This window comes from Alexandromys fortis, unplaced genomic scaffold (assembly GCF_014885135.2).
Source record: "Alexandromys fortis isolate MF-2015 unplaced genomic scaffold, M_Fortis_MF-2015_v1.1 scaffold_175, whole genome shotgun sequence".
Lineage (NCBI taxonomy): Eukaryota > Metazoa > Chordata > Mammalia > Rodentia > Cricetidae > Alexandromys > Alexandromys fortis.
Genome location: NW_026068065.1, coordinates 2,592,019 through 2,608,093, shown reverse-complemented (window position 1 = coordinate 2,608,093; position 16,075 = coordinate 2,592,019). Strand labels below are relative to the sequence as shown.

General features: G+C 42.4%; 1 protein-coding gene across 2 annotated transcripts; it reads left to right on the top strand.

Annotated features, from left to right (window-relative positions):
- Nucleotides 1-1,674: 1,674 nt before the first annotated feature.
- On the top strand, nt 1,675-14,240 carry Cd164 (CD164 molecule). 2 transcript variants are annotated; one of them, XM_050120516.1, is made up of 6 exons: nt 1,675-1,934; nt 4,582-4,668; nt 5,788-5,859; nt 6,820-6,858; nt 10,771-10,827; nt 11,863-14,240. In XM_050120516.1, exons 1-6 carry the CDS (start codon nt 1,769-1,771, stop codon nt 12,027-12,029), a joined length of 588 nt encoding a protein of 195 aa, XP_049976473.1. In that variant the 5' UTR covers nt 1,675-1,768; the 3' UTR covers nt 12,030-14,240. The 2 variants fall into 2 exon arrangements, with proteins under 2 accessions (XP_049976473.1, XP_049976471.1); XM_050120514.1 differs by having other exon boundaries at nt 1,676-1,934; nt 11,860-14,240.
- Nucleotides 14,241-16,075: the final 1,835 nt, after the last annotated feature.

Genomic DNA, 16,075 nt, shown 5'->3' with positions numbered 1-16,075 from the left:
TTCTCCTAGATAGAGTCCAGGTCGCTAGTGCCCAAGCTGTCATGACAGGACAGGTAAGACAGCTAGCCTGTAATCACAATAGTGCCAAAGTTGAGCGATAGGACAAGAAACAGGCCTGGCGGTGGTGGCACGTGCCTTTAATCCCAGCACTCGGGAGGCAGAGGCAGGCGGATCTCTGTGAGTTCAAGGCCAGCCTGGTCGATAGACCTAGTTCCAGGGCAGGCTCCAAAGCTAAAAAAAAAAAACAAAAAAAACAAAAAACAACAACAAAAAAACCCTGTCTCGAAAAACCAAATAAAGACAAGAAACAGAATTCTGCTCTCGTATGAGCTGAAAACAGATCTGTTTCTAGAATGATGAAAATAACTTTGGAGCTAAAGTCTGTTCCTTGATCTAGTTCTATAGATGTCATTAAATTAAACCAAGTCAACTGTTTCTAGTCTTGAAACTGTCTCTTTGTAAAGACTAAAGGAAATCCGAGGACTAGAGTTGAACGCTCAAACAACAAGCTGTTCATCAATGGTTTATCACTGAAACAGCTAATATTTGTGTTACTCAGGTAAATTACACATAATTAAAATGATGGCATTTAAATTAGAACATTAAAACACGAAAAAAGCTACCAGTTGAAACAGTATTACATACGCTGGGGAGTGAACCCAGGGACACAGGCCTGAGGAGCAATTGTTCTACCAAATGAGCTACATCCCTAGCTCTACATTTAATTTTCAAGTCTAGTTTTTGTAACACAATATAAGCATGCAGAGCATTGAGCATTTTGTGAGACTCAGCATCAGATGGCGCTCACGACCTCGGAGAGCATGAACCGCACCAACAGGCACTGAAAATACCAGTTCTGGCACCAGGCAATCCTGGTATCAGGGTCAGGTCACTTTCCCAAGTCTCGGATTTCCTCACCTGTGATGTGCCTGGGGGTGGAGGGGTGGGAGAGTGAGAGAGGCCGTGGGTACTTTCCATCGCTGGCCATCAGACTACTCATCGGGGAGTGGGGAAGAGTCACAGATCGGCCACTACAGCGATTCTCTTAGTGACTCCGAAGGAGTAGGTAGGGCAAGGGCACCAGTGACGCGGGGGCGTCGGGGACCGAAGATCACTTTCGGTCCCACCCACAGCCGCCCGCACTGAACAGGCGGCCCCGCAGAAACTCCTTGATCACGTGGTTCCGTCGTTACCCCCCCCCAAGTCCCGAACAATATCACACTTAAAACTATATCAGACTTCAAGGAAGAAGAGGCGGCCCCTACAGAGCCCTAAGCGAGAGCCAAGGCACGACACACGCTCAGCAGTTCTTGAGGTCCCAAACTCTCCAGGTTAAACCGAGCTGGGAAGCGCGCAACCGAAGGGGTCACGTGATACCTCCGCCCGCCTCCCGGGCCGCCCCGGTGCCCGCCCCTCTTGCATCACGCGGACTGTTCCATCCTTGCCATGGCGGGGGACGTTCCTGCCGCAGACGTGCGGAAAGGCTCGTAGCGTCGCTCGCGGCCGTCTCAGGACGAGAAAGACCGCTTACGGAGCACCGACTGCTGTCCCGCAAAGGCAAGAGGGAGGCGGTCTCCTCCGGCCACCGCTCCCCCTCCCGCGGCCCTTCCTGGTGGTTTCGTCCGCCCCGCCCCCGCAGGGCCGCTCACGTGACCGCCGCGCGCTCCCGCGGGGCGGGCTCGTCGGGGGCGGCGCCGCAGGGGGACGCAGGGCTGGACGGAGCTCGGCTCGCCGCAGCTTTCTCCTGGACGCCTGGCCTGAGGACACGATGTCGGGTGTCTCCCGCCGACTGCTCTGGGCCGCCACCTGCCTGGCCGCGCTCTGCGTGGCGGCGGCGCAGACGGGCAATAGCAGCACACCTCCCAACGTGACCGAGCCCTCGCCCGCGACCAGCACGCCGGTGCCGACGACGCTCACGCCCACCGTGCTGCCAGGTGGGCGCCCGCCACACGCGACGGACCCGGTGGGACCCGCGCAACATGGCCGCCCGGCCCGTGTGCCGCGGCCCGACGGGTGGGGTGCGGAGGCGACGGGCGAGCTAGGCCGCGGGGCTGATCCCGCTGCCCCAGCGCTGCCCGCGGAGGCGCCATCCCCAGGTGCCTGGGGACGGCGCGCCGCAGCTCGGGTCGGCGACGTGGCTCGCTTCCGCGGTGGCAGTTAGGAGTTAGTGGGCGAGGCGAGGCGACGCGCCCCGAAGTCGGCGGCGAGCGCAAACTTTGGGCTCCCGGGCCAGGCTCTTGTCCACGCAGGGCTGTCCTCCCCACGAGGCTTCTCCGGAAGTTGAAAGTAGGGGTCGGGGAGAAACTTAAAGACGAATTGGTCCCCCCCCCCACACCACCCCTTGGCTCGAAGACTATTCAGCCTCCTGGAACTTCACATTGACTTGGCAGAGTAAGGGCTGTGTCCGAGATTTGATTGTGTAAGGGAAGGAGGACCGGCCCGACGCATGTGGAGGGTGCTTCGAGGCTGGGTGACGGGAGATGAAGCCCGGGGCGGGATAGGAAAGAGCCCGGTAAACTGCTCTCCCGGGGTCCCGTGGTTTGAGGGTTGTGGAGTTAGTCGAAATCCAGTGTGTCGACTTCTCCAACAGTCCGGTGGAGGAACGTGCCTTTTGTTTAAACTCTAGGGGATGTTAAGGCTTATACAAATTGACGTAGGCCATGACAACGTAAAGGAGACCGGGAAGATAAATTGGAAGTAATGAGGCACGAGGTGTTTAGTTTAGATTGTTTGTTGTCCTTAGTTTAGGCAAGCAGTAACTGCGCTACTCAGCTGAGGATTGCTGAAGTCTGATGACTTGGCATTGGCTTTTCTTCTAGTGTTAATATTGTTCTAGTGCCTTCTCTGGTTTTAGCATTTTATAAGATGCAATGTGAATGAAATTGTGCATGTAATATCCGATTTCTTGTTAGACACAGGAAGATTGCTAGGGTAAAATTAAAATATCTTTAAATGAGCAAAGTAAATTTCAGAACAGTTCTGGAAATTACTGTCACAGTTAAGATGTTAAAGCAAAATAATTTTTTGTCTTCTGCTTAGTTGACAGTTTTCTCCCAGAAGTGTAATGTGTGGGTTTTTCATTTTGTTTTTAAGAGGAGCCTGGAAATGCCAAGTTAATTGCCTTTGTATAATTGAAATGCTCGCGGAGGGCTTAACTTGTGTTTTCTGGAAATGATAGGGTAAGCTGCAGTGTGGGAAGTAGTATTCCCCATGTTGTGCCATCGTCAGGCGTACAAGACTGTGAATAGCCTGTCTTAAGAACGTGTGTTTTGTGAAAGCCCTCATCCACCAGACAATCCCGTTTCCAGTAACGGTTGGGGTGCTGTGATTCTGCAGAACTGACGAAGGCAAAGGAGAATGTTGCAGGCATTCGTTATAAGTCCATTTCTTTATCCAGACTTGTCTTCTGAGGTGTTTCTTGTTTGGGGGCTGTTCGGTTTAGAGCAGAGTGGTTCTCAACCTTCCATAATGCTGCGACTCTTTAATAAGATTCCTCATGTTGTGGTTACCCCCAACCATTAAAAATTTTCTTACTACTTCCTAACTGTAATTGTGTTACCATTATAAATCTAATATGCTGTTGGTCTTAGGAGACCTTTGTGAAAGGGTCGTTGGACACCCCCCTTTCCCAGCTTCTGGGGTTGAGACCCACAGGTTGAGAACCATGGTTGACCTATACCTTGCTGATTTGTTAAATCTTACACACACACACACACACACACACACACACACACACGAATATGGCCCCTTAAGATGCATCTTCTGGTTGCTGAGAACCCTCCTGGAAAGTGAGTCATTGATGAAGACTGACTCTCTGGGAAAGTAACTTGATTTCAGAATGGCACCATCAGAGTTGAATTTTCAAATCTGTACTCTTAAAACTTCATATTTTCTCTGGTGTTTGGAAGCAATGATTTCTCTTTGTTGGTGTTATAACAGTGTTTCCCTATTATATGTTTTGTCTTGAATCCCTGAATGTCTGGGTATTTTTCAGTCTCGTGAAGGATTGTCTGATAATCTCTTCCCACTACTGACTATACACACTAGCCTGTTTTCCAAAAGTTTACTTACACATTCGGAGTTGATGATTGGAATTTTGAATTTCTTTTGCTTTTTGAGACAAGGTCTCACTATGTAACCCTGGCTGTCCTGGAACTCACTGTATAGACCAGGCTGGCCTCAAACTCAAAGAGATTTGCCTGTTTTCCGCGTTAGTGCTAGCATTAAAGGCATGCATCACTATGCCAGGCTGATAATATTTTTTTATATTTGTGTGTGTGCATGTGTGTAAACACACACTTGCCATAGCACACAAGTGGCGGTTCAAATACAACATTGAAGAATCACTTGTCTCCTTCTGATATGTGGGTCCAGGGCATTGAACTCAGATCAACAATCAACCTTTACTCTTTGTGCCATCTTGTTGGCCTGTGGCTGAAATTTCTTAATAAACCAGTTTATAAACATACCATTTCATTGAATTATTAGTTATTAAAACTAAATCAAATGCTTACTGTCTGAAAAAGATGTAGAACAAGCTAAATGAAATATCAATTCATTGATTTCATAATTTCCCCCCAGACATCTGTGCGAACCACAACAGCTGTTTCTCCTGTATTAATGCCACCACTGCTAATACTACCTGCTTTTGGATAGAATGCAAAGAAGGTAAGAAACTTTGGAGTCGCAAGCCCTACTGAATATTGTTGAACAAAATCCTAGAGCATATTTAAAATAGTGTGCAGTATTTATTTTCCAAATCTAATCCTTCCGTAAACATACTAGTTGCTTTACATTTCCCTTGGATTTCTTACACGTGCCTGTTAAGATTTAGTAGCTTTTAAAGGAGATTTTAGATCTTCAGGAGGATTAAAGTGTGCTAGATTTAACTGAAAATGGTGTGTAATTTTCCTTTGGAAGTAGAGTCGTTGTCTTGGGAGATAAACTGTAGAGACCTTCTATGACATGGTTGAATGCTTAGATATGAAGGAGGAATAAGAAGGGAGAGCTGATTCCATTTGACAGCTACGAGCTAGATGGAAGTCTGCTGAAATGTAAGTTTTTCTTAGACTGAGTTACACTGTAGACTTACACTGAGTTACACTGTTTTCTTAAGGTGAGGTGCTTGCAGCTTTCTCTGTCACCAAAGCAATCTATTAAGGAACTTTCCCTTTTTTATTTGTTTGGTACCCCTAAGGTGCAGAAACTATAGTTTTTTTTTTTGCTTTTTCAGTAAAAAGTGGAGTTATGTGTTAAGTTCCTTTGTTCAGTATTCTGTGAGTAGCACATGATGTTCAGAACACTCTTTATTGGGAGTTATCATTGTGTGGTGCAAATTGTTAAGCTATGAAGTGGGACTTGAGGGTAGATCCCCTCCCCTATGATTGGTACGTAGGAATTGGTGAGGTTTGGAGATTGTGTCCTCTGTCTTAAGATTTGTTGTTGAAGGCTCTCCAGTTATCACTCCAAATCTGCCTATTTAGGAAACCGATTTAGATACTGTGGACAACTAATCTGGTCAGTATACTCAAATGACTTAGATTTGTCTCTAAGATGGTGGGAAAGGAATAGCAGTTTTTATTGCTCTCAAGCTTGAAAACTTGAGAGATCCTTCATCCAGAGCGCTGGGGTCAGTCACAGGTGTGTATCAGCCACATTTGGCTTAGTTTTGTTTTGTTTTGTAGTAGTAGTCTTCTAGAGCTTAAAGCAAAGCCAGAAGTGTGATGTAAGTAATTGCTCTCTCTCTCTCTCTCTCTCTCTCTCTCTCTCTCTCTCTCTCTTTCATAGAAAATAAGACGTATTGTTCAAGTGCATCAGTACATAATTGTACCTCGATGAACAAAACTGAGTCCTGTTCTGGTAAGTTTTCCCCTCACGGGGACTTGACCACAGAGGGTGGGTGAGACCATTGCTTCACTCTGACCGGGCTAACATTTAGACACCACCAGACCATTCCCATTAATAAAAAGGATAGTTAAATCTTGGTTTCATGATTCAGCTGTAAGTCTTTCATTTCCTGCACTGTTTAGCTCCTCCCTTCAAGTGATACAACTAAGTAAATGTCTGTATTCATCTTCTGTATTAGAGGGAAACAGCTGGTTCTTCTCCTGCACCCCAACCCTTTCTTTTGCTCTGCACCCTCAAGTTGCTCATTCTTCCTCGAACTAGCTACCTCAGTGTGAACTTCATATTCTGCCTCTGCTTCCCATATAGCAGTGACCACCATGCCCAGCTAACCAATGGTTGTTTTTTCTGATGTTACTCAAAGTTAATGGGGAAATCAAATTCCAATTTGAATGGAGTATTTTTGTAGGAAATGTCTAACCATTGATGACTCTTGACTGTTTAATTTTGATATGACTTTTTCCGTTCCACTGTGAATTTAACAGGTTAGATTAGTATTAGGTTAATTTTATCCTGTGTAGAATGGATAATACTGTGTAAGTCATACATAAGCAAGGGACTCGACCTTTCCCAAAAATGTTTAGACGTTACAGTCTAATATTGCAGCCATCACATTGATTTTTTCCCCCTTGCCTACAAGAAGGGAAAGAGAAAACATAAGGCCTGTATTTGCCTTGTAGATGTTTGTTATAAACTGTGTGGCTAAACTGTGAGAAAGGCTAAGAAGTGCCTTAGGAGGAAGTGAGATGCCACTGAAAATTGATGGTTTCGTTTCTAAAGAAAGGGAAACTAGTGTTGGGTGTGAGTAACTGTCTCTTCAGGGGTGGAGTGCATGTCCTAAAGCTGCAGATAGTGTTCCCAGGTGGGGAAGCTGTTGTTCCGAGCTTTAGACAACTTTGTGTCTTTCTCTTTCAGTGGAGCCTACCACCACTCCAGTGCCAACCAACTCTACAGGTAATGCAGAGGATTTTCTCTTCCTTGTTTGTTGGGGAGTGTAAAGGCCTGTTGATAACTTACTGGCTAAGAGATGTTGGTGTAGTTTTATATTTCATTTAGCCATGGACTACAGCAGTGGTGTAAAGGTGTATCCTTGTGGTGGTGCATATGACTCTGGAGGAGTTCGTTTTTAGTGACTCTTAGTAGGTTTACTTAGTTGGTACATCGAGGCCTTGGACTGCTTTCTGTGGATGTCGTATAAATCTCGGAAAACAGAAAAGCAGACAGGAAATTGCAATTGTCATTATTGAGCAGTGTGCCAGAATGTTTTCAGAAATTAACTTCCTCGAGTCTTGTGTGTGTATAACTAAGTGCACTTTTTATGACAAAGGATAATAGTTAGGTGTGTTTGTGTTGGTTTTTTCCCTCTTACTCTAAGCTGGTGGTATACTTCACTTTTTATACCCGCGATTGGACAGTTAGTTCATCTCAGGGGTACAATGAGAACTTTAAGGGAGTAGTATTTAAACTGTCTATTCTAGGCCAGATGAGAGGGTATGGACAGAACTAATTAGCCCCTAGTTTTGTGCTACCAGAAAAATGAATAAAGTCAGTGAGCATTGTATGTTGGGAATCTGTAGGTGTGTGTTGAGTGAGAGAGATGGATTAGCCTGTGGGAGATACTGACACAACACTGGGAAATAAGGGGAAACATGCCAAATGAAACAGGGGGTTCACACTGACCGAAGAGAGGTGAGGGTATGGTGAGATGTTGAGTATCTTATACTGGGTGACAATAAACTTGGTAAACTTGGCAAATCAAAAGCAAAACTCAGAAGTTCCTCTGTATGCCCTGTATTCTGAGACTTAGATGGTATCGAAGCATGTAGGTCCTCATAGGACCAGACTTGTATTTTAATAAAATGTACTATTATGGCCTGTGCAAAGTAAAAGACCAGAGAGGACTTGAAATCAGTTATAGTAGAAATGTTTATGCCAAGAACCTGCACATACTACCACATTTATCTTAGTGGACTGTTAGTGCTCTGCTTCTGTACTTGGTGGAGATCATTGACTGAGAAAATGGTGAGCCTGGGATATGGACAGACAGAAGAAATCCCCCAAACCATTCTTAATGTATTACATTCTGTTCAGTGAGTCTTGTTTCTCCATTTGTGGTTCTGTAAAGTGGAAGAATGCTAGGCTTGCCTTAGGAAGTGTATCTGTTTAAGGAAACCGAAGCTCCTTCCATTTCTTTCCAGTACAGTTAGTTGAGTAGCCTTTCCTCAGTGTAAATGGTACCTTTAGTGTAGTGACCAAATAATGTCAGAGGAAGTGGGGAAGGTGGGTGATTCATTGAGTGGAAGACAAAAGGAAGGGTTAAGTGTTTAGTACAAGTGATGTTACCCTGGATGGTGCTCCTGATCAACCAATAGTTTATTATAATCTAAGGGTTTTGTTTAATGAAAAGGGCATACAGGTCAGGAGATATATTCAATAAAGTAGTGCCTTATTTTGAAAATATTGTCAATATAATACTCTTTTCAATTTAAATTTGTTAAAATGTTTTACCTAGTAACAAAAAGAATAAATTTTACCATTCTTTAAGAGTGGATAGTGGCCAGGCAGTGGTCACACATGCCTTTAACCCCAGCAGAGCCAGCCTGGTCTATAAAAGCTAGTTCCAGGACAGGCTCCAAAGCTACACAGAGAAACCTTGTCTCGAAAAACAAACAAACAAAAGAGTGAATAGTGAAAACTACATAGCAAATCTACAGAATTTTCTTACCATAACATCAAACAAAACTTTTTTTTTTTTTTTTTTTTTGAGATAGGGTTTCTCTATGTAGCCTTGGCCGTCCTAGAACCTAATTTTGTAGACCAGGCAGGTTAGCCTCAAACTCCCAGAGATCTACCTTTCTCTTCCTCCTGAGTGCTGGGATTAAAGACTTGTGCCACTACCACCCGGCTAAAACTAGTATCTTAAGATTGAAAAGAAGTTAATAAATATTTAATTTGTAAAGTTCATTTTGTCATATCTCGATTGTTGTTTGGTTACACAGAAGGTATATGTTGTGGAATTTTCTTTGGACCTCCAGCTCCCAAATAATGATACGGAGACTTATTAATTATAAAAGCTTGGCTCTAGCTTAGGCCTGTCCCAACTAGCTCTTGTAACTTAAGTTAACCCATTTACATTAATCCACATTCTTTCACATGGCTCTTTATCTCTGCTCAGTTCTGTGCATCCCATTTCCTCCGTGTCTGGTTGGCGATTCCTGCCTCTCTTCTTCCCAGAGTTCCTATCCCTTTCTGGAAGTCTTGCCTATCCTCTTTTGCCTAGTTATTGGCTGTTCAGCTCTTTATTAAACCAATCAGAAGGTATATCTTCGTGGTATACAAAAAGATTGTCTCACAACAGGCATATTTAAACAAACTATGAAAAGAAATAAGTCTTAAAATAATCAGGCCTTCTAACGTAGGAATTATGTATGTTACTACCCTTTAAGATGTGAGGTAAAAGGGAGATAAGGTGTCCTTAGGATTTGGGTGTGTGTGTGTGTGTTTCCCAGTTTTTTTTTTTAATTAAAGTACAATTATATTATTTTCCCCATCTCTTTTCTCCTTCCAGCCCTCCCATGCTCCCTTCCTTGCTCCCTCAAATGTTTCTATGTGTGTGTGTGTGTGTGTGTACAACTTTCTTAGTCTATTTAGTGTTTCTTCTATGTATGTGATTTCAGGACTGGCCAATTAGTAGTATAACTAGGGGGCTTAGTTCTGGGGGAGAGATGGGAAGAGCCATATGGAGTAGAGATCAGATGACATTTTTGGAGTTGGCTTTCTTCCTCCTTTACCTAGGTTCTAGGGAGGGAAGTATGGTCAGCAGGTTTGCATAGCAAGTGCTTTTACTGGTAGCTGGGCTATCTTATTATCCTTCATATCAATCTTAGTAGAAGTTTACCATAGTCCTATGAGAATGAGAATACCTTGGGTTCCTAGGATCCTGTTAACTTTGGGATGCAACAATGCCTTTTACTAGTGACATTTGTCTTAAAGCCCAATGTTGGTTTATAATTATTGTTGAAGCACAGAGTTTTATATTTTAACTTTATGTTAGAACTTGGGGCTGGCAGAATGGCTTAGGAGATAAAGGTACTTGCCACATGGCAGGAGAAAACCAGCTCCTATAGGTTGACTTCCATAATTGTGCTGTGTCATCTGTACACCCATCCGTATATACACAGGCACATTTTATACTAAAATTTTAAAAAGTTTGTTCATTTGTTTGGTTTTTGTTTGAGACAGTGTCTCACTGTATAGCCTCTAGTACTGGTACAAGAATTCTTCGTGACTTTACTCAGTAGTAGACACTGTTTATAGTTCCTGCAATCAAGAACTTCATTTTCAGAGGTCATTTTATGTTTAGATGTTACATTAGCCTCATACTGTGATGTAGGTAGACTGTATCATCTAGCCCTGGGTGCTCATGCTAGCAGATAAGGCTTTATTGAAACCCAATCATGCCTGCTTAATGCTTTGACCTTGACTGGTTTTGCATTGCAAAGTATAGTATTCTACTTAATCCCTTAAAGATAAGCAAAGCATGGTATATATAATATACTCAGTTGTGTATTTCAGTTATATATACTAATTTGTCATAGGAGCAAGATTGTTCATAAAAGAATGAAACCTGTAACTTCCCAAAATATACTTGTTCCCCTTTGTCTCTCTGCAGTCTTTGTCTTAATATGTGTCTCTTACATGTAGACATATGTCTTACCATAAAAACAAGCTTATGCTGGCTAAATGTGTTAGAATATATGTAAATGCTTCTCTAAAAAATTAAAAGTGTTGTTTTAGAAACTATATATTGGATAATTGGGAAGTTAGAAATTTAAGGTTTCTAAATGTATTTTGTTTTTATTCCAGCTAAACCCACAACTCGGCCTTCCTCTCCTACACCTACTCCCTCAGTTGTCACATCAGGTAATTGGGGCTTTATAAACTACCAGTGACTCTGCCACCTAGGTTCAGTTTATTCGTGGATACCTATGACTTAGAGAGCCAAGGCAGTGGTTGACTCCTAATGCTCTGCCGAGGGTCCTTTTCTAGTTTTGATGTGTCCTGGCCCTTTAGATTTAGTAAGAGTGTTTTCTCTAAAGCCTTTCTGTATGCCCTAGATGCAAAATCAAATTTGGGGCTACCAGTTACTTATAAGGTGTGATACCTTCATGGTTTTGGTGAAGGTAAGATTATCATTTTTAGTTAGACAAGTCTGAAAAGATTTCCACTTCCCTGTTCTTCTTAAATGATGTTCATTTTCTTAGACTTGAGTGGATCCAAGTGCTCTTTCCTACCCTTTGACCGTTGTGACTTCCTGCTCCTGCTGTTTTGCAGCTTCAGTGAAACCACTCTGCTTTCACACATGCTGTGTGTGCATACACACACACACAGACAGGATAGAAAACACTAGGAGTGAATTCGTTTTTGTTTGAGGTTTTTAGTGCCTAGAACTTGACTCTGCCAGCCAAGATCTGCTCCTGGCTAATGTTAAAGTTGGTCAGCTTACTAGAGCCTGCAGTGATGTTCTCCTCAAGAATACATTGGCATCTATTTTGGCATTGAAGTACATAGTAATCTCTTTTCTGTTTCCTCTTGAAACAGTTTACTCCCTTTATAATTCTAGATTTCTTCTGACTTGCTAACACTTTTTCGTAATATATAATTATTGGCAGTACATTTAGATTTTTAATATTTTGTTTGTAGAAATTCTAGTTTTTCAATTTGTTTTCCTTATGACTTTGTAATGATTTCTCATAATGCAAATTAACTAGCAGAGTACTATTTAATATACTATTTTCTTTTATGAAAATGTAGATTGTTACTTGTGTTAGAAAAACTTGACTCAGGAAGACCTATTTATAGAATTCAACTCATGGCAAACTTGATGCCCGGGTGGGTCTGGAAATTGTAAATACCCATGCCGCTCATTGAGGATTCTTCTTTTTGTTGTCATAGCAGGTGCGGCAAACACCACCCTGACCCCAACCTACCAACCTGAGCGGAAGTCTACCTTCGATGCAGCCAGCTTCATTGGAGGAATTGTTCTTGTCTTAGGCGTGCAGGCTGTGATCTTCTTTCTCTATAAATTCTGCAAATCTAAAGAACGAAATTACCACACTCTGTAAACAGACCCATTCAATGAATGCAGACTGGCAGTTAGTATGTAACTCACTGAAACCAAAATACTATTTCATGAAGTCCCACATGGAAGCCACTGTTCCAGGACCTTTACATTTCCAAAGGATGCATACAGGATATTGTGGAGCATCGTTGTTGAAGAAAAGTCAGTTAAACCATTTTGCTTAACAGGAATATTGAAAATATTCTGCATTAATCCATGTGGCTGTCATCTTTTGTTTATAGAGTGGCTGCTGCTGTGCGATTATGTTTTTCCTCTGATATGCCAAATGTGACTCTCTATAAGCTATGGAAGATGGTGTCCTGTGCAGGCAACCTGACTGGCAGTTAAATGTAGTCATTTAGAAACTAAAGTCTGTGTTATTTTCATCCTAACTCCAGGTGTGACTTAGTGGCCAGAATTCAGAAGAGTGCCAGATGGGCACCAGTCAGGTAGACTGAGGGCTTGACTTGAAAAGGAGACTGAATTGACTAGTACTGAACTACCTTTGGAGGGTTGTGCTTGATATGATGCCGTGCAGGAAATCACATTCCAGATTTAGAGAAAGGAAAGGATGCAGACCATTAATGTGTAACAGGTTTTGTTCATACTCATAAAACACTGTATTAAGAAAACAGAACAGTGCCTTAAGACAGACCGAGACGGCGGCAGGACAGAAATGTGTTCACATTGTGGGAGGTCAAGCTTGGTCTGAGAATGTAACTGTTGGTGTGAGCAACAGTGAACCTGCTTTTAGATAACGTTCTGTTAATGTTTAATTTAAACATTGGTTTCTCCAGAGCGGAGAAATAGAAGCTAAAGAATAATTCTAAGCTGAAAGGCTTCCTATATGAAACTATCTAACTTTTTTCATAGGGCTGTTGAATAGACATAAAATTGATTTGATTATCTTTCCCTCTGTACACAGAGTATCCAAATATTACTATATCTTAATGATTCCTACCAGGTTTTCCTGAAAAGTAGTTTTTACATGAGGTGAAAAGGAAGGAGTTTTAGAATCATTTTCTAGTACTTAAAATGAGACAATCACTTTGTTTTCTAACAGATGTGCCCCTTGTAAGGTAAACCCTGAGCTTTGAGAGGAGGTTGCAGTGGATTTCTAAGATGATGCCCTGGCTGAATGGCCGTTCTCTCTTGACTCCTTTTCTTCCTCTTTGGTTTCAGTTCCCATGTGCTGCAATCATGCATACTTTTATTTCTGTAGCTTTAGGTAAAACGCTAATTTGTTTAGTTGTAGAGTTAGTGCTCCCTTGCCTCTGACACATGGACTAGTTAGAGGCTCCAATTGGAAATGGGCTTTTGGTGTCCTATGTCATTGAAGTTTTGTGTTAGTTTCTTTAGAGTAGCAGAGTTTAGCACTTGGTTTCCAGTGTTGATAGTAGGAAATGACATTGCTTTGTTCTTTTCTTCATAATTGAAACTCCCTGTACTCTTACAATGAAGTTTCTGTTTCTTTGTCACTTAATGGTACTGCTGAAGTTTGTTTTACTTGCACATTTGTACATACACCTAATGTTTTCAAGTGCCTTACTTGTTTAAAATCTCTGGCTTCAAAGGTTTTTGGGGAAAGATAGGTTTACCTCACAGTTTGTTTCCATTATAATATTCTAGGTACCTCACAAAATTTATTACAGTGCCGTGGCTGTTTTAAGTAAGTGCTAAAGTTCTTTTGAAAATACACAGAATTTTCATTCCTTATAAGGTGGCAAAATTGGTGTAATTGTCATTTACCTCTGTGTGACTTCCTTGTCCCATATAAATGTCAGCACATGTAGCAAGTTCTCTGAGAATGTAACTTAATTTGAAACTCCTGTAGTTTTGAGCACTGCTCTAACATCATAGACAGTTAGTGATGTTTTGCAAGTCTCTACATAAGCTCTTGCTACAGAATTCACAGCTGCCATCACTCTTTCCCACCTTTGTTTAGTAAGGTAGTATTTTGAGCCATTAATGATTTTTGTTTTTTTTTTTGTTTTTTAATCCAGAAGGTATATAGAAACCTTTTCAGAGTTTTCATCTGATTTGTCCTGAAGATTGAGTTCTGTCAAATACCTTATTTTACCTTTACCGTACTTGCTGCACAAGCAGACAAGCAGACACTGCTGTACTTAGAAGTTTCTATTTGAGTTCAATAAAAACTATAAAACTAATCTGTATGTGTACCAAACTGATTTAAAATAAATACATGTTTATTGAATTAGTCTCTTTATTGATCAAAAGTGTCACATTTTGATTATAAAATTTAACCTTGTTGTATTTGCCTTACCTGTCCATTTGAGGCTTGGTTGTCTATTGTTTTTGTGTTCTGTAAGCTAGTATATGGTTCCTAAAGGTTATGGATTCAAACCTTAGAAACGATAGCTGGACACCCCCCCCCTCCAAACTTACCTTAACCAAGAGTGAGCGAGAGAGAGTTAGGTGTGGGTCAGAGACAGCTTTTGTGGAGTTAGGTCTTCTTTCATCTTTGTGGGTTCCAGAGATTGAGCCATCTTGCTAGCCACATCCTGCCCTTTACTTCAGAGTGCATGAGAAGTGAAACTTGACTTGTGTTTAGAGCATCAGGCTGTATGCTGCCATACGAAGTCTGGTTCTGCTGGACCATGTGCAGAAGCATCTGTATTTGATCATTTCTCCAGAAACCACTCTTTCGTATGCTTTGTTCACGTNCTTACTTTGTTTTGATGAAAAGCGAAAGACAGCCACAAGTTCTCTTACCTGACCATGTGGGAGGTAGAGGCAATGGATCGGTTCAAAGCAGCCCTATACAGTGACTTGAGTAGCCTGGACTACATGAGATACTGTCTCAGAGAGAGAAAGAATTCTTACGTTCTAACTTTTAGTTATTCAAGCAATACATAAATGCATGTGTATTAACCTTTTTATTGCTGTGAACAAAACTGGCAGAAGCAACTTGAAGGCTTGTTCTTGTTCACACCTTGGGATGTAGAGAAGGCACGGGAGCGGGAACTGTTTAGTTATCAGTAGCCCAGAAAGCAGAGAAGGGAATACAAACTCAATTAGATTTTCCTCCTTTTTGGGGGTGGTAGGAGGGTGGCAGGGTTGAGACAGGATCTCACTTTGTAGCTCTGGCATGAAACTCAGATCTGCATGCTTCTCTAAGCACTGGGATTAAATAATTGTGCTGTGCCCCACCACTCCTGGCTCGCAATTCTTTTTCAAAATACTCTTTAAGTGGATCTTCACAATCTCTTTGGAGCTTCCTATGTCTCTTAGGCAATACCCAGAGGTTAAGTCTCATAGGTAATCCTAAAGTCCTGTCAGGTTGACAAAGTTAACCGCCACAAACTATTTGTCAATAAACCATTACATCCCACCCTTGACCCTCATAATCTCATGGACATCTCATAAAGATGATTCAGTCCCATTTCAAATGCCCTATGGCCTTATCAGTATGAACACTTCTATTTTATAAAGTCTGTTCTCAGACTTAAGGCAGTCTCTTTGATTATGAGCCCTGTAAAATCAAAACACAGACCCACATTGGAGCACCGGACTGAAATCTCAAGGTCCAAATCAGGAACAGAAGGAGAGAGAGCATGAGCAAGGAACTCAGGACCGCGAGGGGTGCACCCATACACTGAGACAAGGGGGATGTTCTATCGGGAACTCACCAAGGCCAGCTGGCCTGGGTCTGAAAAAGCCCGGGTTAAAACCGGTCTCGCTGAACATAGTGGACAATGAGGACTACTGAGACCTCAAGAACAATGGCAATGGGTTTTTGATCCTACTTCATGTACTGGCTTTGTGAGAGCCTAGGCAGTTTGGATGCTCACCTTACTAGACCTGGATGGAGGTGGGAGGTCCTTGGACTTCCCACAGGGCAGGGAACCCTGATTGCTCTTTGGGCTTTCGAGGGAGGGGGATTTGATTGGGGGAGGGGGAGGGAAATGGGAGGCGGTGGTGGGGAAGAGACACAAATCTTTAATAAATAAATAAATAAAAAGAAAAGGAAAAAAAACATACTTCTAACACACACTGGCACAGTAAACCCTTGCATTCCAAAAGGGAGGA

Excerpts from the sequence above, each read along its gene's own strand:
- Cd164 (XM_050120514.1), top strand. The coding sequence starts at position 1,769 with ATGTCGGGTGTCTCCCGCCGACTGCTCTGGGCCGCCACCTGCCTGGCC. Across the intron at positions 4,669-5,787 it reads TTGGATAGAATGCAAAGAAG|AAAATAAGACGTATTGTTCA; the intron begins GTAAGAAACTTT and ends TCTCTTTCATAG. Across the intron at positions 5,860-6,819 it reads CAAAACTGAGTCCTGTTCTG|TGGAGCCTACCACCACTCCA; the intron begins GTAAGTTTTCCC and ends TTTCTCTTTCAG.